At 48.1% G+C, this 25,104-nt stretch overlaps 1 protein-coding gene across 4 annotated transcripts in view; it reads right to left on the reverse strand.

Moving 5' to 3' along the window:
• The window catches only part of LOC142583309 (sodium-dependent phosphate transport protein 2B-like), a 169,382-nt gene that overhangs the window by 43,585 nt on the left and 100,693 nt on the right, over positions 1-25,104 (reverse strand). For all 4 annotated transcript variants that reach the window (XM_075693730.1, XM_075693729.1, XM_075693728.1 and 1 more), the window contains exon 2: positions 19,481-19,731. In XM_075693730.1, the coding sequence (XP_075549845.1) occupies positions 19,481-19,534 (54 nt within the window). In that variant the 5' untranslated portion in view covers positions 19,535-19,731. The remainder of the gene's footprint in view (positions 1-19,480; positions 19,732-25,104) is intronic.

A 25,104-nucleotide genomic window follows, 5' to 3' on the forward strand; every position in this document is an offset into this window, starting at 1 on the left:
TTTTTTCTTGTTTAGTTGCCTCGGGCAAGTATAGCGTAATTGTAGTCTTTTAGCTGGATTGCTCGAAACGGCGGACATAGTCGCGCGAAATTTAGACGCACATTCTTACAAATTAAAAATAAAATTTGCTCACTAATCTTGTACTAGCTCCCTTACGGCACATATTGCAATTTATGTACGAGCTGTGTGTAGCCGGCGAGTTTGCGAGGCGTGTCACTTGGAGCGAATCCTTGGATGGCACTGGTTGCAGAAAAGTGCACTGATATTCCGCTTACTTTTTTTTTTCGAAAATGTTTTATGCATTGAAGCAAAAAGTAACTGGGATGCCAATGTATTTTGTGGCCAACTTCGACAATTATCTCGAAACTGGTGCCATCCTGAAGATTAGTTCGAGGCGGACTGACCGGTCGCTATTCGCATTTCTCATTATGAGGCATAAAACGATTGATTAGAAAATTAATTCGTGAGATATTCTTAATTAATCGATTATGCATTTCTATTTCTCATGCAAGTAATGTCTGCCTCTTTCAGTAAACCAGTTCAATGACAAGAATGATGCTATTTGACACAGGTTATCTTTGAAAATGTTGAGAAATAAGAAAGAAACCTCCGGCATATGTTTGCAGGGAGGGGCACAGCATAGATTTTGGAAAACTCGCACGCCATACGGAAGTTTCCGCAGAAGTGCACTTCACTCAGATAAGTACACTTCACTCAGATGACTGCACACCCGAAGAAAATTTTGATCTAGACCATAAGGATGGCCGACACCGCAACATGTGACCCCTGCGGCGATGAAGAATCGACTGGCCATATTTGGTGCGACTGCCCGCAGTAGAGTCCACAAAGGGAATCCATTCGCCACGAACTTGACCAGCTGTACGACAGACCACTATCGGAAGAAGGAATTCTATGCCATCGACAGGACCTAACGTCACAGAAGAAGGCTGTGCTTTAGCACTACTGCGCTTCTTGCGGTCTACCATCATTCGTGAACGTCTCTAACTAGAACGACCCTCGTTTGTGTGTGTCTCTGTGTTAATTTTTTTAACCCTTTCCTCTCTGTCCTCTTTCTAACCACTATCTGCCAATCCCAGTGTAGGGTGACAAACCGGAGAATAATATCTGGTTAAACTCCCTGCCTTTGCTCTTCATCTCTCTCTCTCTCTCTTGATCTAGACGATTGTAAGCTGGAGTGCTGACGACTTCTAATTTAGTGTTGAGTCTTTTAATCAACGTGGCACTTTTAACTTCGTGGCACTAAAAACTGGAATTCCAGTTTTTAGTGCCACGAAGTACGTTACACTGCGTGATGATAGTTCGCTTTATATGCACCGCAGGCTTTCCCGTCATTGATGACGAGCATCTGGAGCTCGCATTAATGTAACTAGTTCCTCTAAAGACGCCGTTTTTTTTCTCATCGTAATAAACATGACGAAATAAAGCTAAATTGCGGATTCCAACGGGCTACGCGAATCAGTTGAAGGGAAGCTTTTGTTGGTGTACTCGCGAAGAGCGCTGCGATCGCTTAGCGAACATTTGCAAGCAGAGAGCACACGTCCAAGTTCAACACATTTTCCCCCGGGAAGCGCCTCGCTGAACGGAAACTCGTGGACTAGGCCGGGTGGCGCAAGTTAGCGCCCCGTTTCAAAGGCGACGCTCATGACATCCATCTATGCCACGCACGAAGACGAAAGAACGACGACGATGCGACGTTTGTGACGACGATATGACGAAGACGACGATTGTCGTTCACGTGACGGTCTCGAGACGAGGCTACAGTCCAACGTCAAGAGACACTGGCCGCGGTAGCTGGGGGCCCTACGTGTTCTTCTGGCACGCGCTAGGCCTCGGGTTTGATGGCCGACAAGATTCTGATGACTCTGCAATACACAAAACGTCTATTTGCCGGACTTTGGCTTCGAGTACCCATGCCTCTTTTATTGGGCGCAAGTTTCATTTGTCCTTGTTCATTTTTCCAAAAATAATAATTGCCTTCTTCAACGAGTCCACGAGCAGCAGAGGCCACAAGACCGATGCGAGCAAGGAATTGCGACCTACATTGAAGCACAGTTTCGCGCAATATGCGAACGCAGTTCAGTGAACACTGCGACAGGCATGGACAAATTATGCGTACAATAAAGGCTGTCGTTGTTATACAGTGTCGAAAGTTAGTGGGATAACTTCACACCTTTTTTTTGTGTGTGTCTCGAAACTAGCAGACTCAACTTAAGTTGACATCTACATAATGCGAAGCATGCTTGTTTTCTTGTACAGAATGGCGCTTGTCAATTGTATAACTGTTCTGCAGCAAACGGGTAATGCTTTTGCGACCTGTTGTTCACTCATGCGGAATCTGGGGCGTCTTGTTGCGTGATGTAGTTGTGACACCCAAAGACCGATGTTGGTGTCGAAGATGTTCATTGAAGAACGGACCAAGGCTGTGCCCATTTATGGCCAATCCTTCAGAATGAGTATACCACACTTTTACACAAGTACAGAATTCTTAAACGTAGCTAGATATGTTACGTATTTTTGTCTGTGCCCATACACATTTCCATCACCACACACTTCCCTTTGGCAGACATCGTACATCGCCTTCGTCATCGTCACACCGCTGCGTAGACGCGTCTTGCACAGTGCATGTGCCTGAATTTGTGTTGGCGTGACGGCTTAGCTAGTCGTGTGATGCGTAAGCATAAAAGTATCCATGATAAAATTGTTGTGACAGTTGTGGGAGGGGGGGGGGGCAAACATGCGCATTGCATGATGTTACAGGTTGTATAGAACGAAAGCAGACAATAGCATGCACCACCGCTTGTTGTATATAATTTATTTACGCGCTTCACTACAGCTTTGTTTCACGTAGATTCTAAGGTGCGCGTTGGAAACCAATATTCGTTTCTGTGACAGAGTTGCTGCATGTTGATATATTTCGCATGCGCAGGCTCAACGCAAAATGTAAGATGTACGTGGTTCGCTTTTATCGTCATTATGTTGATTTAGATTAACTTTATTTCGGTTTACTAGTTGTGAAGGGCCGACGTAAAACGATACAAGAGCAGCTTGACAAGGCAGTCGGTGCTTACGGCATTTGACCACAGTCGGTAACACGATGAAAATCGAAGTATATCAACTGGACACTGCGCCATAGACTGAAATTTAACAAGACATTACTAAAACACATTACTAACACGACATTACTAAAACCCATTTAGAAAAAAAGGTAGGGCTGTGCGAATATTCGAAACTTTCGAATAAAGAATCGAATAGTGGTCTTGTTCGATTCGGTGTTCGAACCGATTAATCAGTAAATGCGAATTTTTTTCGAATACTTTTCGAATACTTTCAGAACGCTACGTGAGCCGAAATAAGCATAACATTGGAGTAAAAGCACGGTAAATTTTCACCCCAGTGGGCATAGCATGTACATAAAACATGAGAACTTGCGTATTGGAGCGGGCTACGGCACTCAGGTGCCACACTTTACAGGCTGCACAGCGATCACTCACACTCTCGGTATAGTCCTGTGCATGTTAAGAAACGACATCTTTGCTTCTAATGCTCCAGTTGTGCTTCTAATAACACGAGTCTCATAACATATTACGTAATGACAGAAGCTTTCCCACTTTTAAGAATACTGGGATGCGAACTTCGTTTTACACGAATTGCGATAACGGCTATTCATTTTTCGAAAACTATTCGATTCGATTGGCTTCTGGCGCTATTCGATTCGTATTCGATTCGTTCTCAAAAGATCACTATTCGCACACTCCCTTTAGAATAAAGCGAAGCACATAAAGGCAGAACGCAGGCCAGCAACGGACGCAACGTACTGGAGAGTAGGACGCCTACGCACCAAGATAAATTGTTACGTGTTCAGTGCTTCATTCATCAGTGCTTTGAGGCATCGTCTTGGCCAGCCATCGCCACCGGAGGGGAGGTGGGGCGCGGACGGGGATCCACCGGCTACGGCCTTACGGAACGAGTTAAGCGTTGGGGGAGGAGAGGCCATTCCACGCGGCGGCAGCCGCTTGTGCCGCGTAATCTCTGTCTCGCGATCAGCCAACGGCGCGTCAAAGCTATCTGGCGGACGCGCACGGGCGAACGAAACGCGAGACGCGCCGAGATACTGGCGCGACGCAACATCGAATACTCCCCAAAGTGGAGAAGGCAGAGCGAAAGGATCAACGAATGAATGGAGGTGCAGAGTGAGGCGGTTGATAATCGCGTCCCTCGGCTTCTGCACGACGACGTGTGGCAACGAGGCCCAGCTACGCGCGTGTCGCTGTCGCAAAATAACGCGGTGGGAAACGGCAAGATAGAAAGTGATATATATAGTGAGAGAGAGAGAGAGAGAGAGAGAGAGAGAGAGCAAGAATTAAGGAAGCGAAAACTGAAGGAAGGAAGCCGTGGTAACGCACGACGACGCGAGCCGGAGGTCGAAGGGGGGGAGTCGTCAAGGAAGCCCGCGTGGGGGTAACGCCTCGTCTGTCGACAAGCCCGATTGCGACGATAGGGCCGCGCAGACCGGCTCGGCTGTCACCCTGCACGCCGCGCGGCCTGGTCGCAGGGTCGAGGATTTTCGACACACGAGGCGACCCTTTCTTGTCTCTAGGGTGCCATTGGGTCCCGACGCTCGTTTCGGGAGCGCGAAACTTTCGTTCGCCCGCACGAACGCTCTGATCGTACGCAGCTTCGCAGGAGACATCGGGCTCCTGCTCCGCGTAAATCAAGGTTCCCGCAGTGGAAACGAACGAGCGCAACAGGTGCGATCCAATTTGATTCTTAGGGTGAAAAAAAAAAAAATTCGCATAATACTCTGAAACAAGCGCCGTCTTCGCGCGTTTATTGCAGTGCTGTATCTCTACTATATTGCTCCTCTGGGTCTTCAAAACCCATCGACTGACTTGTGACGTCTGATGTACCAAAGCGACACGCCGTTCGGAAGCGCCGTTCTGGAGGCACGCGAAACAATCTCGTCTGCTTGGAAGTCTACCAACGTGCACCAAAAGCTCGGCACGGGAGTGCCGCTTCGTTCGCGCCGCCTCTGCGGCTCGTAACCGAACCTGCGGCGTGGCGCGCAGCAGCAGATGGCCATAGTAACACTGACGGCGTGGCTGAAACTTTCAACGTGTCGCCAACGTCTTCATTAACGCCGAAGTTCGCTTTATTGGTTAGTGTGGAGAAGTGCTTAAGGATTAATAATAATAATAATAATATTTGGGGTTTTACGTGCCAAAACCACTTTCTTATTATGAGGCACGCCGTAGTGGAGGACTCCGGAAATTTTGACCACCTGGGGTTCTTTAACGTGCACCTAAATCTAAGCACACGGGTGTTTTCGCATTTCGCCCCTATCGAAATGCGGACGCCGTGGCCGGGATTCGATCCCGCGACCTTGTGCTCAGCAGCCCAACACCATAGCCACTGAGCAACCACGGCGGGTCTTAAGGATTAAGCGTCAAGTGTTAGGAGTAAGATAAAACTTGGGTCTCGTCGCACAGTCTTGCTCCAAACCTCTTCAAGCGAACGTTCGGCGATCGAGTCGTCTTTGGCACCTGGCATTTTTTTTTCAATTAAAAAACTATGCAGCAGATCCAGCGAGCTGCAATCTACATACAGCGAAGCTTTGCGTGAGTGCACAGAGGGAGCCGAAAGTCGAGTTCGTGTTTATTGAATGTTCGCACGAAGTTACATTGAAGCCTTTGTTCAGGCATTGTAGTGAGGCTAATGCAATGCAGCGGCCGCGGATGCGCGGAGGCGAGCGCCATCTGGTGTTAGTGCAAGGAAACCAGCGGCGCGGGTGCTCCGCTGTGATTGGTTGGCCTATTCGGTAAGCGAACAGACAGGCCGCAACACCCACTGTCGTTAAAACCGGTTCTCAAAAGAAAAGCTTGGCTGTAAACAAATATTTGTCGCGTATGCAAATATGTGAGTTCATTCTCTGTTTCCTGCATACGGTTGTAATAACAAAAGATGGAGCCACTCGGACTTCCTTATTTTTATCAGTCGCTATAGAGGAAAGTTGTGTAGCCTGGTCGTTGCGAGAAAGAAAAAGAAGAAAGAAACCATGGCCTGCGAGAATACAGCACAGGAACGCCGAGACAAGAAGACGGCATGCCACCGATATTCGTGCCTTGTCGGCCCTGCGCTCTAGTTTCCCCCAATTGTAATACCAATTAGCCCACCAAATAATTCTATTGACATCTCACGTAAACGACGCACGTAGCGAACCACCGCTTTACTGCGCCGACGATTTTTATCGGGGGTGTGAATCGAGTATTCCAAGTGGTTATGATAGACGTGGTTAGCGGCAGAGTCGGAATTAACTTTGAAAGCTCGTGTTCCAAATAGCCCAAAGCGTGCCATTTAAGTGCCGCGCGGCAGCGAGTCGCATCCACGACCTCGTGCTCGTCAGCACAGTATCGTAGCAGCTAAACCACCACCTCGGGTTGCGCCAATAACCTCGAGGCTACAGCGACTCCGAACGCCCAATGGCAGCGCATAGGGCGGCTCTCCTTTCGTCACACTGCCTCGTCGATTTCTGTTCAATCTGGCACGCGACGTCGACTGGAATAGGCGCACATAACGTCGCGCGACGGCGCAGTTTCGCCGTGGTCCTTGTGTCAGTGGGGGTCCTATTTGTATATTGAACCGTCGCTACACAGAGTTGACAGCTGCACCACTTACGTTAAAGGTCACACGAAATTTCCCGGTCGGAAGGCTCCGTGCCTCGACACCGCTTGACCGTCACGTAAGGGGGGCTAAAGCGTCGTGCATCGCCATCTCTACAGCTGCTTTTACTAAGCGTGCGATAAACTCGAGTTTATTGGCTTGTTTCCGCGGTCGATCAGCGAGCGTCGAAGTTTTTGCGACGCCGTAGAGATTATGTTTTTCGACGAACAAAGCCTTGCCCGCCATACTCGAATATGTAGTGTGGGGTCGGTGATACGCGCCGCGTTGAAAAAAAAAAAAAAAGGAAGGAAAGATCTAAGCAGCGAGCTTTGTCTGGCGTGCGATGCTCGCGCGAACGATTATCGCCGGCATCGGGCGGTTTCGTCTCCGCCGAGATTAGCGCAACATGTAGTGAGCCGACCGAGAGCTGTAATCAGAGAGGCCAGTTTCGCAAAATTAGAAGCCCCATTATTGCGAAACGCGACAGCACGTATAACTGTCATGGGCCGCGTTGAGCGCGTAGGGTAGCGAAATGGACAAAAGCCTGATTCACCTCCCTGCCTTCCTTCTCTCTCTCTCTCTCTCTCTCTACGCATTGTGAGTTTTTCGCTATTCCACATTCACTAACCAGTCACGCTTTATAGGATCTGTATAAAAGACCAGTCTTCTCCATGTGTTTCTTATCCAAGCTTTAATCCATGACCTAAACGGTAATCGTGCAATGCTGGTCTGAAAACGATATATTATGAGGAAAAAAGTAATTCAGTTCCCGGGTTTTATGTGCCAAAACCACAATTTGCTTATGAGGCATGCCGTAGTGAGGGACACCAGATTAATTTTGGCCATCCCAATCCGTCACCCTTACATAATATCTATCCGGATGCTTACACCAGTACTACCTGCCGCGATTGTGGAGAAATAGCTACGTTAGACCACATGCTCTGGCGGTGTGCCCGGTCACACTATCATCGATAACAGCTCGGCCAGATGGGAGGCGGCTGTCTGCAGCCCTCTTCTGGCTGACCAACTCTGGGCTGCCCAGCAGGCCCACGATGCGGCCTAGAGGCTCGGCCTTCCGGTTCCCACGTGGGAGCGGCCCGCTTCGTGAAGACTAACGATCAGCAAGACTTCATTAAGGTTTTACCATACCGTACCTGGGGCTCTTTAACGTACACCCAATGCACGGTAACGCGGGCGTTTTTGCATTTCACCCCCATTTGAACGCGGAGAAATTATGGGAAACAAGGCTTGCCAGAGTAGAAATGAGATCGAGCAGGGGGCATGAGATCCTGCACAAACATTCATCTTAGTAGTTCACCATGTATACCCAGTCGTCTGCGATGAATTTCTCAAGCGTAGGCACAAATTTATCTCTTTGCGCTGTCCTCATGATGATTTAGTGACTTTTACTCACTAGCGATTACAACCTTTTATGAGTGACACATGTAGTTGGGGCGTACTTTACACATGCTGTATAAGGAGAAGGAAGCAGGAATAGAAAGGAAGACAGGGAGGTTTGCCCGTTCTCAGAGCGGCTGGCTACCCTGTGCAGGGGAGAGGGGGTAAAGGGAGTAAAAGATAATAGAAAAGAGATGTTACAAAAAGAAAAGGAAAGATGAGCAAAAATAAAAGGGGGGAGGGAAGGAAAGGACAATATGGCACTGCATAAAATTTGTCTCTAAGACCAGTTCTCCGCAAGAAGCGCAACGACGCTTTCAAGGCCTTCCGCGCTGAGGATGGTTCTGCTCGACCTGACTGTGGTACTTGAACATGTAGTATGCTTGTAACAGGAAACATCGACGCGCCATAATGAAGGGCGTAGATACAGCGTTTCATTCCACTCTATCGTGGCCGTTCTAAGTCACCCGAACCAATTTCGACGTGGAGTACGGCGATCCAACCAAATAGTCGAGTAACACGCGTACGGCGACCTATCGTGGAAGTAACGCCCGCCTCACCAAGTAATGCAAATGATTTGGCACAATGGTGCTATCTGCCAAAAGAAACACGTATGCTACCACTTTCAAAAAAAAAAAAAGCGCATCGCCTATTGTACGTCGTTTCCCTATACTTCGGAGCAGTTCTGATCCATATCTTCTTGATCGCTTGCCTCTCACTTGACATCGTTTGTTCTGAAGTGACGACTAAGTCAATATGCCCCTTCCAGTTCACTGCGACGAGTTTTACGACAAACCGAGAACATATCTGCCTCGTCTAGACAAAAAATCGTCGCCCGCAGGGAAAGAGACCTTTATTGAACCGCAGAACGTTGAAAACTGACGCGGAAGTGGCTTGAGATGTGCAGTTTCTTTGTTAAAACAGTCGTCGAATAGCGCTGACATCTGCCGCAAAATCGGCAGACGTAGTGTCACAAGGGCGCCGGCAACGTCACTCTCGGCAGACGGCATGCGAGTGGCAAGCGACGCACGTGCTACCCACGTGGAAAGCACGCCGTTGCAATGCCAGTCAAATACCCTTGCCACTACACAATGTAGTACGGTGCAGCGCTGGCTGCAGCTGTAGAGGGAGAGCGGCCGCACGTCACTCTTGCTGTGCCGTGAGCGAAGTGGAATGAACCGGCACTCTTGCCAAGGTATCATCACACGTGTTGGAGGGGAGAACGCTATCGCTTCCGACCTCACAATTCTTTTATTCGGGGGGCGTATAGCCAAGGCTATGCTACGTTGTTCTGGGTTAGGTGTTTGTTCAAACGGTGATTAGAAAGTGTGGCGCGAGGGTTCTTAACCGGATAGCGAGATTCGTTATTGGGTTTATCGTGACCTTCTTCGTCGTGACCGCAATCGGTTATTAGATGATTTCTGTCTGCATTAAAGGCCAACAGATGTAGTATTGAATAGAGGGAGCGCTTCAGCAGTCAATTTATACAGCATAAGAATGAAAAATCGATCACGATACATTAAAGGGGAGTCGCAGGGCCCATATTAGAACGTGTTGGAAGCTAAAGAACGTGTTAGAAATTCTTTACGATTACCTAAGTTATGGTTCGGCGATAATTTGTTCTGACAGACTTATCCAGGCTCTGGTGCCATTATGGCTGCAAATGACGCTTTTCAGAAGCACTTATACACTGATACGTCTCAATGTTTTCAAAGTGCATGGTCTTTCGAAAAAGAAAAAAAAAAGACCGTGCAGAAGTTCACTCTGGTGACACGGTAGGCAGCGGCCGAATCGAGCGACTAGACCAGCCACGGGGCTTTGCGCCAATGTGCCAGAGTTTCGACCCACCACTGGGGTTTACTGGCTACGCGTCGTCCCACTACTGTGACAGGAGGTCGAGGGTTTTGATTCCCGGTCGCGGAGGCGGATTTGCAGGGAGGGCGGAATGTGCGAAAACCCTTGCGCACCGGGCGACCATTGGGTGCACGCTAAAAACATAAATAAATAAATAAAAAAATAAATAAATACAGAAACAGAAAGAAAGGAAATACCCACAGCGGCCAGAATTATTGTCACGCCCTCCGCTATGGCATCGATGATGACCCGCTTTGCAGTGCCGAGAAGTTCAATCCGCTAATTTAGTATAACCAGAATTGGAACAACCGAGATACAGTTCCTCCAGAAAAAAAAAAGAAATTACGCGCTATTCTACCGGTTCAGTGGGTGTGCATCGACAGGTTCGGCGACCGGTACACGTTAAACAGGGACGAGTGCGCTTCTTCTCTTTTTTTTTTCTCTACTCATTGCGTAGCGCGATGTTGGCCGAACATGTCTCCAGAAAAACGTATAGGATGGGCGTTTCCCCTCTGTGCACCTCACTGCACGCTCTCGCTACCAGCAAGCGGCGATGACGAGCACGCGGTGCCTATTCTCGGGATGCGGCGGATTGCGCTTCCTCGTCGAGCGCAATCAGTCGCCTATCAGGCGGCGAGCCCCCTGTTTCGGCTTATCTCCACTGTCGCGGCAGCCACATTGTCCCAGCAACCGGCGCCGGCGGAGTTCCCCCCTCAGGCGTCAACTCTCGGCTCCGGAAGCAGCGTAGAAGACACTCCCACCTCTGGAGTGTCCTCTAGAAAGGCGTACTACTGCTGATGGACGGCTACAATATCTGTGCCGAGACGAACGTGTGCACTTGGCACATCGTAAAGGGAGAGCTTTCCTAGCAGGCTGACAGCATATCGCGGGGTCCTGTTTACATCCCCCTTGGCGAAGGTTGCGGGTTTTTACTGCTATCGCTCTCTGCTTAAACGGGAGAAAGCGTATCGACAGACACCTCTTCTGGTGCGATTCCAAGTGCCAGGCTCTCAAGAATGTTTCCGATTCAGCTGTGACGTAAGAAAACCGGGTGAAAGCTACAGGGGTCTTTTGTATGCAGTTCAATGAAGTGGTACTTAGTAGTAATGCACATGACCACGCTCTCCGAGTGGTGGACCCCGAGGACGAAGTTCGTGGTTCTTGTTTCCGGGCGGCTTGTACAGTTACCATGCTGTTCTTTTTCCGTAGCTGTGCTTGTTGCTGCTCGCAATTCATCGCATTCAAATAGATCGGAGAGATCGGACGGGGAGCGGTGGTGCTTGCAGCATCGGTTTTGATAATTTCATAATGCGCAGTATACCACTGTACGCAGACCACTCTATATGTTGCCTACTACGAGGCCTCGTCTTTGATCTCCGGCTGTGGCAACCACGAACTCTTGTATAGAGCTTTAGGCGCACGCTGTAAAACCAATGGCCGTCAGAACCACGACCATCCATTACCAAGTCTTTCGGAGCCCCTGAGTTACCCACCGGGGTTAGCCAATGGCGTTGCGCCACTGAACTCGATGACATGTCATGACAACGGCGACGGCAATATGGCAACTACACTTGAGCTACAAGGACACAGCAATGACGACAGCAAAGACGGCACGATGACGACTGCGATGACCGGTGCGAAGAGGAAGGCACAAAAGTGCTGGTACGTCGGGGATTCAAGATCGAACTATCGGTGGATAACACACAGTTTTCGCCGGGTGGAACGGGAGGACGGCGCATTTGACGGACTCCACATACCTGCGCCAGGAAACCTCGTCAACTGTCACTAAGTTAATGACTGGAAAGAAAAGAGATGGGGACAGCACAATCATCTGGTTCTCATCAATCTTGCTTTTCTTGTTCATACGTTCTGGAACGCAAACGCTAATGACCGAAATGTTTGTTCAATATAACGCGGATGAAACGTAGTTTTAAGTACTTTGCAGCCAACTTCGTGCATTTACTGTGGCCAACTTCTCCACTTCTGTTTCGCTCAACGCTCCTCGCGATGCTCAAGTATCAGCTTATTCAATTCTTTCTCCTCACTCAGCTGCTTCTTTTGCTGACGTCTTCCCTTCTTGCTCATTGTTCCACTTGTCTATACGAATGCATACCCATTCGGCGCCATTAGACGAGAGTGTGAAAATGCCCAATAACCCAATCTGCTCTGCGATAGCGGTTACGCAGCATCACATTAAACTAGAGTTGATAGTCTTATATTGGTAATGGCATTCGACAGGACAGGCTTTTTTCCCATAGTACAGATGATCCCCTTGTTAAGATTCGGCGGGCGCGGACGAAGACGTCAGGCCAAAGTGAAAGAACTTCGACGCTAAGAACGCAGCCATGCAGTATCGGTCACCTCTTGTAAACTTCTCTACCCTCTGACTGGTGTGTATTCTAGCTGCGCTCTTGCTACACCGCCAACGTGTCCCCGACCTTTCTGTAGGAGAGCGGGCAACCACTCCGCAGCTGGCTCACGACCGGGCGGCCCGACCCCGAAATCACGGAAGCCTTGAGACTATATTTAGCATGCACCGGGCCGACCCCTTACGGGGCTCGTCGGAAACGACGAACGAATGGCAGAGCTCGGAGCCCAACGGCTTACAAATACTATATACAAAACAAGCAAAGAGCCGATGCCGTCATCCCCTCTCCCTTTTCAGAGAGGAAGAAAGAGAAAGAAAACACAAATTCGGCGTTTCAGCGTTCGCCGCCAACGTGGAAGCCGTCACGACGTCAAACGGCTGCCCCACGTGCGAAGTCATTTCGACACGGAACGGAGAACAAAGCGAGTGTTCAGTGATGCATTTGCGAGAAACGGTGGAAGAGAGAGAGAGAGGAAGTGCAACGTTTTTCAGCCGCACACAAAGACGCGTAACCGGGAAGCGTAACAATTGAAAGGGTTGCGTGTAACCCGGAAGATTGCAGGTATCTCAAGGACGACACGAACAACGCCCCTCGAGCAGCAGCGTTGTACGCGCAATTGCGCACGCCTCCGAAGGCAGGACTCGCAGTGAAAATCTTTAGGATATGTATGTCAAGATATTTGTGATTAGGCCAATGCTGCGAAATAGTTGGTTCAATGTTGTACTCAAAGCGGGCCGGATGAAAGAGTTGAAACGTAGAAGCCTGGGCTATTGTTCGTGGTGCAAATCACGTATTCAGGTTGTGGGTTCTCTTCCCAGCTTCTGTTTGACAGTATAGATTAATGACGCCAAACAACGTTCCGAAGCGGTTGGAGTATGTGAGAGTATATGGTGTTTATGTGTGTGAAGCGTCCTTGAGAGTTAACGAGTGCATTCTAAGCTAGCCCCTTCGGTCACAAACCACGATGCGCTGTTGATAACTGCGCCACGTTTTCGCAATAGTTCTCAAAGCGCTGTAGATCAGCCTGAAATAAATTCAATATGGCGGACGCTTTCGGCATTTTCTTAAGGGTAACTGAATCTACAATTATCGAACAGAAAGTCCTGTCGCGCTTTTGAATAAAAAGAGCTGAATCACCGTTGACCCTAAAAGACGCGTACAATTTGCTTATTGGCTACGCACATTCCAAGAAGCGAAAAAAAAAAGTCTTTGCTGATAGAACGCACCCAGTGACCAATGGCGTCGTGCTTTTCAGCTCGAGGTCACGGGTTCGATCCCAGTTGAGGTTATATCCCTGGACATTAGAATTCAATTTAACATTTTATAACTCAAAGAAACATTTGCAAGAAAGGCGATTTAAACAAATGTACTGCCTAAAGCTGGCAGATGTTAGACCTTTATTTTAAAGATAAGAAAACCGAATCAAATATGGTGCAGCCGATGCCGAGCCATACCATGTTTCCTCTCTCATGCATACAGGTGGGGACTGCAAGGTAAATGTTCTCCCGAACGAAAGTTTCCCATTCAAATCAGCGTGCTGCGTCAGCAGGCGACAGTGAAGCAGGCTTGCCCCATCGAGGCCTTCGCTTATCTGGAAGCCCGCGCTGGTGAAGTGGCTTCTAGCCGTTGTAGCGGCTACTTTCCAGAGAATGAATGCAGCAGTTATCGCGGCTTCACTTCAGAATGCATGTAAGATCAAGTGTTCTTGCGAAGGTACTCAAACGCCAAACTTAGCGGGAGCAGGTGCTTTGTACTAAAGTGCCGATTGCAAAAGCCATGATGACGGGCAAAGAGTTATCTTTGGTAGAACGGTGCCGGAGACGCAATACTGTCGACTTTTGTTCCACATAGGAAATGAGCGAAGTGAAGCAAGATATCGCTTCGACACCAAGTCAGCGTTCCTCTCATTTTACCTAAATATAAGTCCGTACTGAGAGATAGAACTCTTTTTTCAAAAGTGCCCCAGAATTTCGAAACAGGAAAATATTATTAGGAACACGAAATGGATAGCAACGTTCATGATTTAAATTTTGCAGCATAATCGTGGGCCCTCAAAAGTGGCGTCACGTTAGGGCGGTGATGCGCTGGATCCGCGTATTTGACTGCTTTTCACGCAGGAAAAGCGCACGATACTTTGCAGGTTTGCTTTTTAACGTTTTGAATGCAGTGTAACCTTTTCTTAATACTAAAATATTAATGGGCCCTTGAGGGACGCCGTTAAATTTGTGACGTCAGAGATAGCTGACGTAGAAACTTGGAACTGCGCTCACTATGCTTAAGCCTCCCGCTTTTATCTGTTCGCCGGCAAACCGAGCTTGCCTAAAGAAAAAAAAAAGCATGCATTTGCAACTTTAGCTGCGTAATCTGGTCGTATAACATATCTTAATGTAGCGCTTTAGTGTCCATCCAAGTTCACGGGACGGCTGGCGAATGCCACTGGGAGAGATTACAGCCAGCCCACATCGCCCTCTCTTGAAGAGATACCAGCGAGCGAGCATTGTTTGCTCATTTTCATAGCTGTATTTAGCGAAAGTGACCGAGTCCGCCGGTTTCTTTTTATATTTATGGGCTACTAAATCTACAGGAAGATACATGCAATAAGTGAAGACTTCGAGGAAATAATGACACTATAGACAACCGCGGAGAATAAATTGAGGCTTAAAAATAGCGTTTGCAGCGATACTCATTCGCTATCACTGTGGTGCAAAAAAAAAAAATGGTGAAATGCTAAAATGTTCAAATACGACGTTATTTATACGTGTCTAGCTATAAGCTCAGGTGTGGGATCTTATTTTGACGTCTCCCACGATATACGTCACCCACAATCAGTGCTCGTGTTTTATCGGAAGCTGCAAAGCTTTCCTTTAAGAAAACACGCGCTTGGCATCTTGAGTCATCCTTATATTGATTGATTGATTGATTGATTGATTGATTGATTGATTGATTGATTGATTGATTTCACGTCCCGGAGCATCGCTGGAGCTTTATGGGGTATTGTAGTGGGGAAGTGCGGATTTAATGCGACCACCTAAGGCTCATCATATTCTTATATTACATGAGGCAACGTAATGGCAGCGACGGCTGTGATATGACGAATTGGCGATGAAGTATCGACAACGACGATCTCGAAATCAACGACACAAGGAAAATTAGACTTCGTTCACTGGGCACTCAAAGAAGCGAAGAGCTAAAGCGAGGTGCGAAAAAAAAAACGCGCTTCGCCTGGCATTGGTGTGGCCCACTTCGACCAGTGATTACCGCTATGCTAATGACCCGCGACATTAAAATTTTTCATATCTCCATGTTCAGTTCTTCGACGGTTTTCGCCGAATATTACCTCCTTACCTCTCTTAACCTCCCCTCCAGCACCATTCAAGTTAAAGCGTGCAACCTGGGCCTTACACACTACAAGGTGATGCGACAAACGCTTAGTTCCCTTTCTTAGAATAATATATATTTTTTTGGCACGGTAAAAGAAGTAAAACAAGCATGCATCGAATTCTTGGAATCCGGACTATTTCTTGCAAGTTCGTCTCTCATGCATTACTTTACACGGGGCGTAGACGGGAAAAAAAAAAAAAAAACAGAACACGAAGAGAGGTGAATAAGCTCCACCAAGCATTATTATGTCTGGCGAAAGGCGAGGAATTATAAAACACAGCAAGATTACATGCACGCTCCGTCGGTTTCATATTTCCTTACGTTGCGCCAAGAGGAATAATGTATAAGCAACGTAGGCGGCAACTGGCGTGAAAGCAGGCTTTTGTGAAGACTTATCTTTGTTTACTCTCACCATACGCAGAATTTGCCTAGCACGGTTAGCGTCGGACTAAAGACTGGCAGAATAATTCTCATATCGCACGCAACTTCTCGAACCACATTGCAACCATATGCTATCTTCGTATCTCAATTGCTGCGTGCTTTTCAACTTGTCACCTTGTTTCGTGTCTTCTATGGTACAATTAGTTCGCGGCCATTACCACGTGCAAACTGTTACTGCTTGAGAGAGCGGTCTTTCTTCTGCTAATTCACTTCGGCAAAGAAAAAAAAATTATCGGCAAGAAGGATGAATCTTTTATTTCAGTGTCTGGCAGCGTGACAACTGTGCTGTCAATTGCACGTGGAACGAGCGTTATTTTCTTGCTTTAAGAACAGCTACCGCCACAGAAACATATAACAAACCTTTCACACACGCTTCAATAAAAACCTAGTCAACAAAGTCAACATAAGTTCCGCACATACTTCAATAAACACAGTCAGCAAGGTCAACATAACTTGCGCACATGCTTCAATAACAACACTCAACAAAGTCAACATAAGGTCCGCACATGCTTCAATGAAAACATTCAACAAAGTCAACGTAACTTCAACACATGCTTCAATAAAATCTGAACTGGCTTGGATAACGGACAACAAATGCGCCAGCTCATTACTGCAGTACCTGCATCACACAGGGCTGCATGCGTTTATTTGATGCTCTTTTGTTCAGTTTTGTATGGTTATATGCATTGTGGCAATAACCCCAAAATAAAAAAAAATGAGAAGAGGCGTTTCCAGGAGCTCAAAGCACACACAGACACACGCACACACACATACACACACAGCTATAGGCAACGCAGTACAGGAGCGCTAAATTGCCTGAGAAGTACCCACTTGTGCAATACATAAAACAACTTCCCACACAGCTTTCAATAAGCTAAATGGAGTAACAGGCGCCCGTGACACTAGCAAGGAAAAGAAAGACGGACATCTTTCGTTTTGTCCCAGGTGTTATCACTAACTTCAACACGTATATGCCAAAAACGAGTTCGCACTCTTTTGCATTCAGGGGCCATATTCTCTGCATAATATCGTTCAATAAAACTAAAAATATTCATACTTTCTAGATTATCTTGTAGGAGCTTCCCGGACTATGCAACCACCAAAAAAAAAATATTATATGTAGTGCACTTCGAACGTGAAGGCTTGGGAACTCGTGGCCTGTGCTGGCGTTCACGTGCTTCCGTGGTCCCCTAGATGGTCCCGAAATCTGTCTTAAATTACCAGCACTTCACTTTAACTTCTGTCCGGTCTCGAAAATGAGCCCTGCTCTTCTCAGTTTATTCTGAGACAGTTGCGCAGAAACGCCGTCAGACACTTGGTGAGCTTATGCTTAACTTAGGCGCGCAATAAATCACAAAATACTGATCAAGGCACACGCAAATTTCTGAAGAACGTGGCTTGTACTTTATTACAGCATGGTCTGACACAGTGGGAAAGTATGACTCGTTGTCATGTTATTTAATATTTGTTTGTTTAGTTTTTTTTATTAGTAATAGTATACAGTACACTGCTGTGACAAGCTGCAAGCCACATGCGCCTGCCTGTTTTAACTTGACGTAGTATGAACATCGACTTGATGCGAATGTCATAAAGAGCAGGGCAGTTGAATAACATTTATTTTGCCAATACCAGTTAAAAATAAAACTCCGCTCATTCCTTAGGACAAAACAGTGTAAAATAGGTTACAGTAAACGTTGCACTTGCGACGAACAGCTAAGGCTCACGGCCTTGCTAAACCCACTTCGTTATCCAGATTTGAAGCCAATCGTCGTTCAAAGAGCACGTTTTACAGCCACTCTGAGCAGCGGTGCCCATACGTTCCTTGCTGACGTCATCAGGGGGCATCCGATCACCTGTCTGACAGTTGCCGAGCCAAAATCGACGAGGCCAGAAAAGAAGACACTCCACGTAGCGGTAGGGCAGGAAGCACAGTGCACGACTATCACGTCAGTAAAAAGACAAGCTGTTCGTTCTTTAATCACCCGTACGGAACGACTTAACCTTCCTACACCCGGTGAATAATCAGTGCGCCAATTTTGTTGCGCCACAATGTCTACTGGCCGCAATGTAATGAGGTGTCGCTTTCATAAGTAATTAACTGATTCATCAGCCATGCTATATGCGAAAGGCGCGTTCCCTCCAAAGAGCTAGAGCGACGTGCTACTGAATAATGAAAGTGGTATTCGAGCGTAGCTTCCGGGTTTCCGAAACAATGGTCACGTGTCCGCGCAACACACATTGTCTCAGGGCGTGTACCTTGAACCCACTCTGGGAATCTGATCGCTATTCATTTGCTATGAACCACATTGCCCGAGCACTATGCGGTTGGTAGAGCTTTTTTGGTATCCAGCAGAAGACTATAGAGCCTCGGCGTGCCTTAATTGAGCTGGCAGAACCAACTGCGGTCACACTTCAACAGTATCGTATGAAGACGTACATACGATATACTGCGCTGAATAGCACCCGAACGTCTATTAATAGCCCCCAAACCTAACCTAGCGCGCATGAAACAAGAAAGAAAAATATTATCAGTGGCCTTTCTGCTTGTCACGCAGATCAATTCGGTTCTTGACAGAGCAACTGTGGCCGGGTAACTATTTGATTACCTTATCGGTGACAGGCTGACACGTGGATTTTAGGAATGGCATGGTTAACGCTTCTAAGATTACGCGCGTGAGCTACTGGTAGCTTTTCCCAGCTTGGCATCTTGCTCTTCACCAGCGCCGTTGCTAATGGGCCATACAACTTTAGGGCATCGCGTAATTTACGACAAAGGCTGAAACGGAATACGTTACGAAGTTCGGCACAAGAAGAAATGTTAACGCTGGTCCGAATTGAAGGTCAACGGAGTTACTTCGCCAACGTTCGAGTGAAGTAACTAATTTCTAATTTTAGGGATCCAATACAACTATGGCGTATACTGAAGCTTAAAACGCAATGTCTTGTAAAAGCAATGATAGAGGCAGTATTCACCTAGACGGTAACAAAATTCACGCATATTCGTTCTGCTAACAGGAAAACCTCACCTACTCCGGACAAGTGTGCCAAGAAAGGAACTGATCAGTCCGAACGATGACTGTCCCCGAATTCATTTTGCACTGCTCCATGTTCTACCATGCCGCATGTAGGAACGATTAATAAACGTCCGGTTGCTACAGTGAGCTGAGTATCCTCTGGCTTCCCGTCCCGGCATTCGAATCCTCGCTTTCTGCTAAGAATAGTATTGTTTCTGTTCTCAGGATTTTCCCGATAAACTAATGCCGCGGGTTCTCGTGGAATTCCCCCCCCCCCCCCCCCCCCGATACAACGTGGCGCCGAAAAAAAAGATGAAGGCCTCGGGCTTGCGAGTGAAAGCGTACCTGCTTCGCCTGCTGATCGAGCTCGAGCTTAGAGGCGTCAAGAGTCGCCGTCATGGTTGCCACCCGAGCCTCTCCGGCACCACCGGACCCGAGGCGTCTGCAGAACCCGTACAGTCGTCGTTCGCCGGTAAACCGGTGTCACAAGCCTCTGCAGCGGAGCGAGCGTGCTGGCCTTTGCACCTCAGAACGGGCAGCGTCGAAGCAGTCGCGTGGGCCGCGAAGTGACAGGCGCCGCGGTGAACGAGCAGCGCCTAAAAAACGGGAGGGAAAATGAACGAAAGGAAAAGAATAGAGAATGAGGTAACGGCGGCAGGGAAAAAACAAATAGCAAGAAATAAAGCAGACGACAAATCTACGAAGAAAGGGTGGGGGAAAAAAAAAAAGAAGGAACAGACAGCTCAGCTTCGCAGGAAGAAGAGAGAAATACTGAGGCGAGAGAGAGGGTTGCGGAGGCGGCGTTTCTTCGCCGAAAGAATGCGCATATACGCGTACCACGCAGGAGCGTGCGATGAACGTCATATCGCTCGCGGTGAGAGCGCGATAAAGTGACGGACCCGGCGTAACGCGTTCTTGAGCGTGTCCCGGGCTCGGTCCAGGTGCGGCACCAGGTCTGGAGGACAGACGAAAGAAAAAGAAAGAAGAGGTAAAGAAATAACTAAAAGGAAGCAGGATAGAACAATATTTTATGGTTGACTGCGTCAGGGCGGGAACTGCCGCGTTGCCGGTCGTCTCATGTGCTCAAGGAGCGAAATTCAGCACTCAGGGAAACAAATCGCGCCGGTGTGGGACAAAATGAAAAAAAAGAAAGAGAGAGAAAATGATGACCGTAAGATCATATCTAGGACTTGGACTTGAATTTCTCCCTCGTTCGTATTTTACTAAGGCCTAATAGGGCGGCTTGAGTGGGATCAGTGGCACGTACGTAATCTGTAATGAAATCATATCTTTCATTTTTCGTTCTCTTCCCCCCGCTTCTTCATTGGCTCGGACGCTGATGCCCCACCGTTTATCACCCGAGTCGGCCTTCTTGAGGTGACGACTGATAAACATTATGCAATACATTGGAACAATACGTCACAACCCGTTTCCCTCTATCATTGCTGGTTCGCTCCCTGCGCAAACTGATAATAACGATAAAGCGTTTCAGCATTATCAGCATCACCCGGGTCTGAATGCACTCGGGGTAAAGTACAACGCAGATCCGGCGAAGAACCGGCCGTTGCTTGATTGGAGCAGCACTGCATGGGGCTATGCCACGAGCCGTGCAGTGAAGCGCTCCGGATTAGCTCTGGCAACGTGCAGTTCGTTGATACGCCTCTCGGTCAAAAAAGACGAGCATTTTCGAACTTCGCTGCCATTAAAACACGGCCACCGCTGCACGGAACTGAACCCTCGAGCTCGTGTTCGAAAAGCTGGTCATGACACGCTAGCGGAGTGAGTGCGTGAACTGGCGTGAAATGCGATGCAGGAAATTAGGAATAACCGCTATGACATGTATTTTTATTTTTATCTCTAGTTACTCTAGTAGAGCTAAATGGAAAGGACCAGCGTTAGTTTCTTCAGCAGTCCCAGAGTTGCTGGCAGAATAATAATGAGAAAGCATAGCTCGCTCACGATCGACCAACCGTATTACCGAAATGTGCCCACGTGACAGAGCAACGAGAACAACTGACAGCGATGTCCTCCTTAATGATATTTGAACGCCCGGGAACATAATTCTGGAACGTCTAGAAGCTGGAAACCGTAGCGTTTTCATATCTAAAAAATATCTGAACTGGATACCATGACCTCACAGGACATGACGAGTGAGCAGAAATACGTCAGCCCTTTCGTGAATGTTGCCGCTATATTTCACGTCTGCCCAGAAAAGTAGGAACGCAGTATATATCATATGGACGAGCGTTTTTCCTTCCAGAACGAGATGGGCAGCGCCTGTGCATGGGCGGGAAAAAGCCCCGAAAGACAGCAGGTGGTTGTCGAAAGCTTGTCGTGATGCATAAACAACGTTTACTGCAGCGTCGAAGAGGACTGGTGTACGGGAGACCACTTTCTCGTGCGTGTTTGGATAGCTTCGACAAGATTATGATCGTCTAAACGTAAGCTAACGTTGTCATCCAAGCGATACCGATTGTACACTCTGCTCACATACGCCTATACACCGTCAGAGCTCCGGGTTTGTCTCGATGCGATATTTCAGCGGGTATGGCGTTGCAAGGCCGAACTATAGAGGTTGCGGGCTGGATCCCATCGCCGTGGCGGTTGCATTTCGGCGGCGGCGAAATGCGAAAACCTTCGTGTATATACACTTACATTTGATGCACGTTAAGGAACCTCGAGGGATCAAAGTAATTCAGAATCCACCACTACACGGCGTGCCTAATAATCAGATCGCGGTTTTGGCACGTAAAGTACAAGAATTTAAATAATTGCGGCTGCAAGTCATGCATGTGTGGACTGCATGGTTTCTTACGTTGGTAGGCTGATAAACTAAACAGGGAAACCGTGGCAGGATATATTTCGCATCTATTTGTCATCTTGACTATGAAGTACTTTTTATCGATCATAATAAATTTGCGTGACGTTCCTGTGGTTGGTTGGAGGCAGGTGCGCGCGCCTAAAGTTTAATTTGGCTCTATGTTCGTGCTGATTCTGTAGACTTCCAATTGACAGACAACGCGCGTCCACTCGGGCTGTCTAAATTTCACGTTTCTCACTGTGTTTCAACGGTGAAAATAAGCCATCTCGTCCAACTCACCATATTGCTATGGCTTTAACAGTCTTAATAAAAGCTAGCTGAAGAGGAAGCTTTATCTCGCGGCCAACTCCCATTTCCTTCCTTCCTTCCTTCCTTCCTTCGTTTATTGATTTATTTAAGACAATATTGAAACTGTCTTTGGGTACACGGCTAACGGTAAACATTCGCCTGCCTAGGTCGTGCCGCCTATTTCCCTATTCAAGCGGGAATGTTCTCAAAGTGTGTCCGCCTTAAAGAAATTACTTAATCTCCCTTCACTTCACATGCGCAAGGAATTATCACGGTTGTCCTTCTTCCATAGCCTTTATCACAGCAACATTGCATTCGCTCGAGCCCACATTCTTCCCGCTCCCCACATCTCGACCCGCACAGGCCATGTTCATAAAGTGAAACCTATATTTGCCAGGACTAACGCTTATGAAAATTCGCCTCTAGTTTTGTCAGTTGACGAATGGAACTCGCTACCTGCAAACATTGTCTCGCTTACGGAATCATGATCATTTCATGCAGCGCTGTTAACCTTCTTAGAGTGTATCAACCTGTCCGAACCGACATTTGCTTGAATATTTACTTAAACAGTGTTTTCATGTGCTTCGCATTGTATAAAATTCATTCCGTTTCATCTTATATGTATCTGTGTAGGCTGTGTTGCGTTTCGCCTGCGACACGTGGTTTTGCCGGCGCGACTGCGGCGGGGCGGCAGACATTTTGGCCCGATCGTCGTCGCCGCAACACTCATCGGCAGGTGTTTCCAGGCGCGACTGCGGCGATGCGACCGCAAAAGATCACCCTCTCATTCCAGTCATTGTGCCCGAAACAGGCGATGCCAAAGCAGGGACCATCCTCTCATTCCAGTCATTGTGCCCGAAACAGGCGATGCCAAAGCAGGGACCATCCTCTCATTCCAGTCATTGTGCCCGAAACAGGCGATGCCAAAGCAGGGACCATCCTCTCATTCCAGTCATTGTGCCTGAAACAGGCGATGCCAAAGCAGGGACCATCCTCTCATTACAGTCATTGTGCCCGACCGGCAGCGCTACAACAGGGTGCTACGAGATCGTGCTCGTCATGGTGCTACGGCATCGCTACGACAGTGTGCGTCACCATTAGCCCATTGTACATTCACGTGCTCGTCTTTTGAGGGGTTCCTTCTTGCCCTCAACTGCGAGAGTATAAAAACAGCTGCCCCCGGACGCAAAAGAAAGGGCTCCGATTTCTTCTGTTGAGTGAAGTGCTCCCCCGTCTCTCTACTTCGGTCAACCTGACCGCCAACTCTTTGCGATGTTAAAATAAACAAGTTGTTTTGTTGTTACCAGTCGACTCATGCTTTGCCGGGACCTTCGGATGCTTCCAGTTGTACCCCAGGCCGCCAGGCCAACGCTACCCTTGGGGCTTGCGACCCAGGTACAACCACGGGCGTCAGCGCCGAGTTCCCAACAGATCGTACCAGCAGTCCGATCAAAACATCTGGTTGGCAGCGGTGAGATCGCGACAACGGAGGCCAGCAGCGAAGAGATGCAGTTGACTGTATGCTGAGCAGCTCAACGACGATCCGGGAGCAGTGCAACGAGCCCTGTGTGATGACTGGTTGCCTGCAGCGGAACGACTGCGCTGGACTCTTGGCTGCGAGGTTTGGTGAGTGCGGGACTTTCTTCTTCTGAGCTTTGCCAGGCTTTTGTTAGTGTCAGAAACAGAGCTGGTAATTGTGGTTGTCGTTGCTGCCGGGTTAGTTTGCGGCAAGACAATAGTAAGCAGTAGAGAAAGCAGCATTCAGAGCAGCCATGGATTTGAAGTCGTTGCGCAAACCGAAATTGTTGGAGCTTGCAAGAGAGTTGGGTCTGGATGTCTCAGACAAACTAAGAAAACCAGAACTGATAAAGGCTATTCTTGAGTTAGAGGCTGAGGATGACGAGCTGTCGGAATGCCTTGAGACCATTGAAGAGAGAGAGACTGCAAAAAGACAGGAGCGCGAACTTAAAGAGCAAAAAGAAAAAGAAGAGCGCGAACGTAAAGAACAGAAAGAGCGAGAGCAACAAGAGAAAAAAGAAGAGCGTGACCGTCAACACGCTTTGGAAATGAAGCGTCTCGAGATAGAGATGGAACGCGCTCGTAATGGAAGTCAGGCACACGGTGCAGGAGAACGAGTATTGTTCAAAATGACTGACCTGATGCGGCCGTTTAAGCTTGGAGAGGACATTGGTTTGTTCCTGGTTAACTTTGAGCGAACGTGCGAGAAGCAGGGGTTCTCTCGGGAAACGTGGCCACAGCGCTTGCTCACTTTGTTACCCGGCGAGGCGGCCGACGTAGTCGCTCGCTTGGATAGAGAGGAAGCAGAGGATTTCGACAAAGTAAAATCGAGTCTGCTAAAAAAGTACCGGCTGTCTGCGGAGGCGTTCCGTCGGAAGTTTCGGGAAAATGAGAAAGGCAAAAGTGAGTCATATACAGAGTTTGCGTATAGGCTTATGTCGAACATGCAGGAGTGGCTCAAAGAAGAGAAAGCGTTTGGTGACCACGATAAAGTTCTGCAGTGTTTCGGGCTAGAACAGTTTTATAGTCGGTTACCGGAGAACGTGCGATACTGGGTCTTGGATAGGCCAGACGTTTGTACGGTGGCTAAAGCCGCTGAGCTAGCCGAGGAGTTTGTGACGCGTCGAGCTCGCGGAGCTAAGGACGGTCAAAAGGGTGAATTTGGCTCGAAGTTTGAGAGGCCGAAGTTCACGCCCATGAGATTAAAAGGGGACACGCGTAGTGCGGATGCGAGCGAAAGCAGTCCGACCAAACGTAAAGAGACGGCGGCAGCCAAACGCAGAAAGCGGTTCGAGATGAGGCGAGCGCGCTTGTGTTATACGTGCGAGAAGCCGGGTCACTT

The sequence above is a fragment of the Dermacentor variabilis genome, chromosome 5 (genome assembly GCF_050947875.1).
Source record: "Dermacentor variabilis isolate Ectoservices chromosome 5, ASM5094787v1, whole genome shotgun sequence".
Classification (NCBI taxonomy): Eukaryota; Metazoa; Arthropoda; class Arachnida; order Ixodida; family Ixodidae; genus Dermacentor; species Dermacentor variabilis.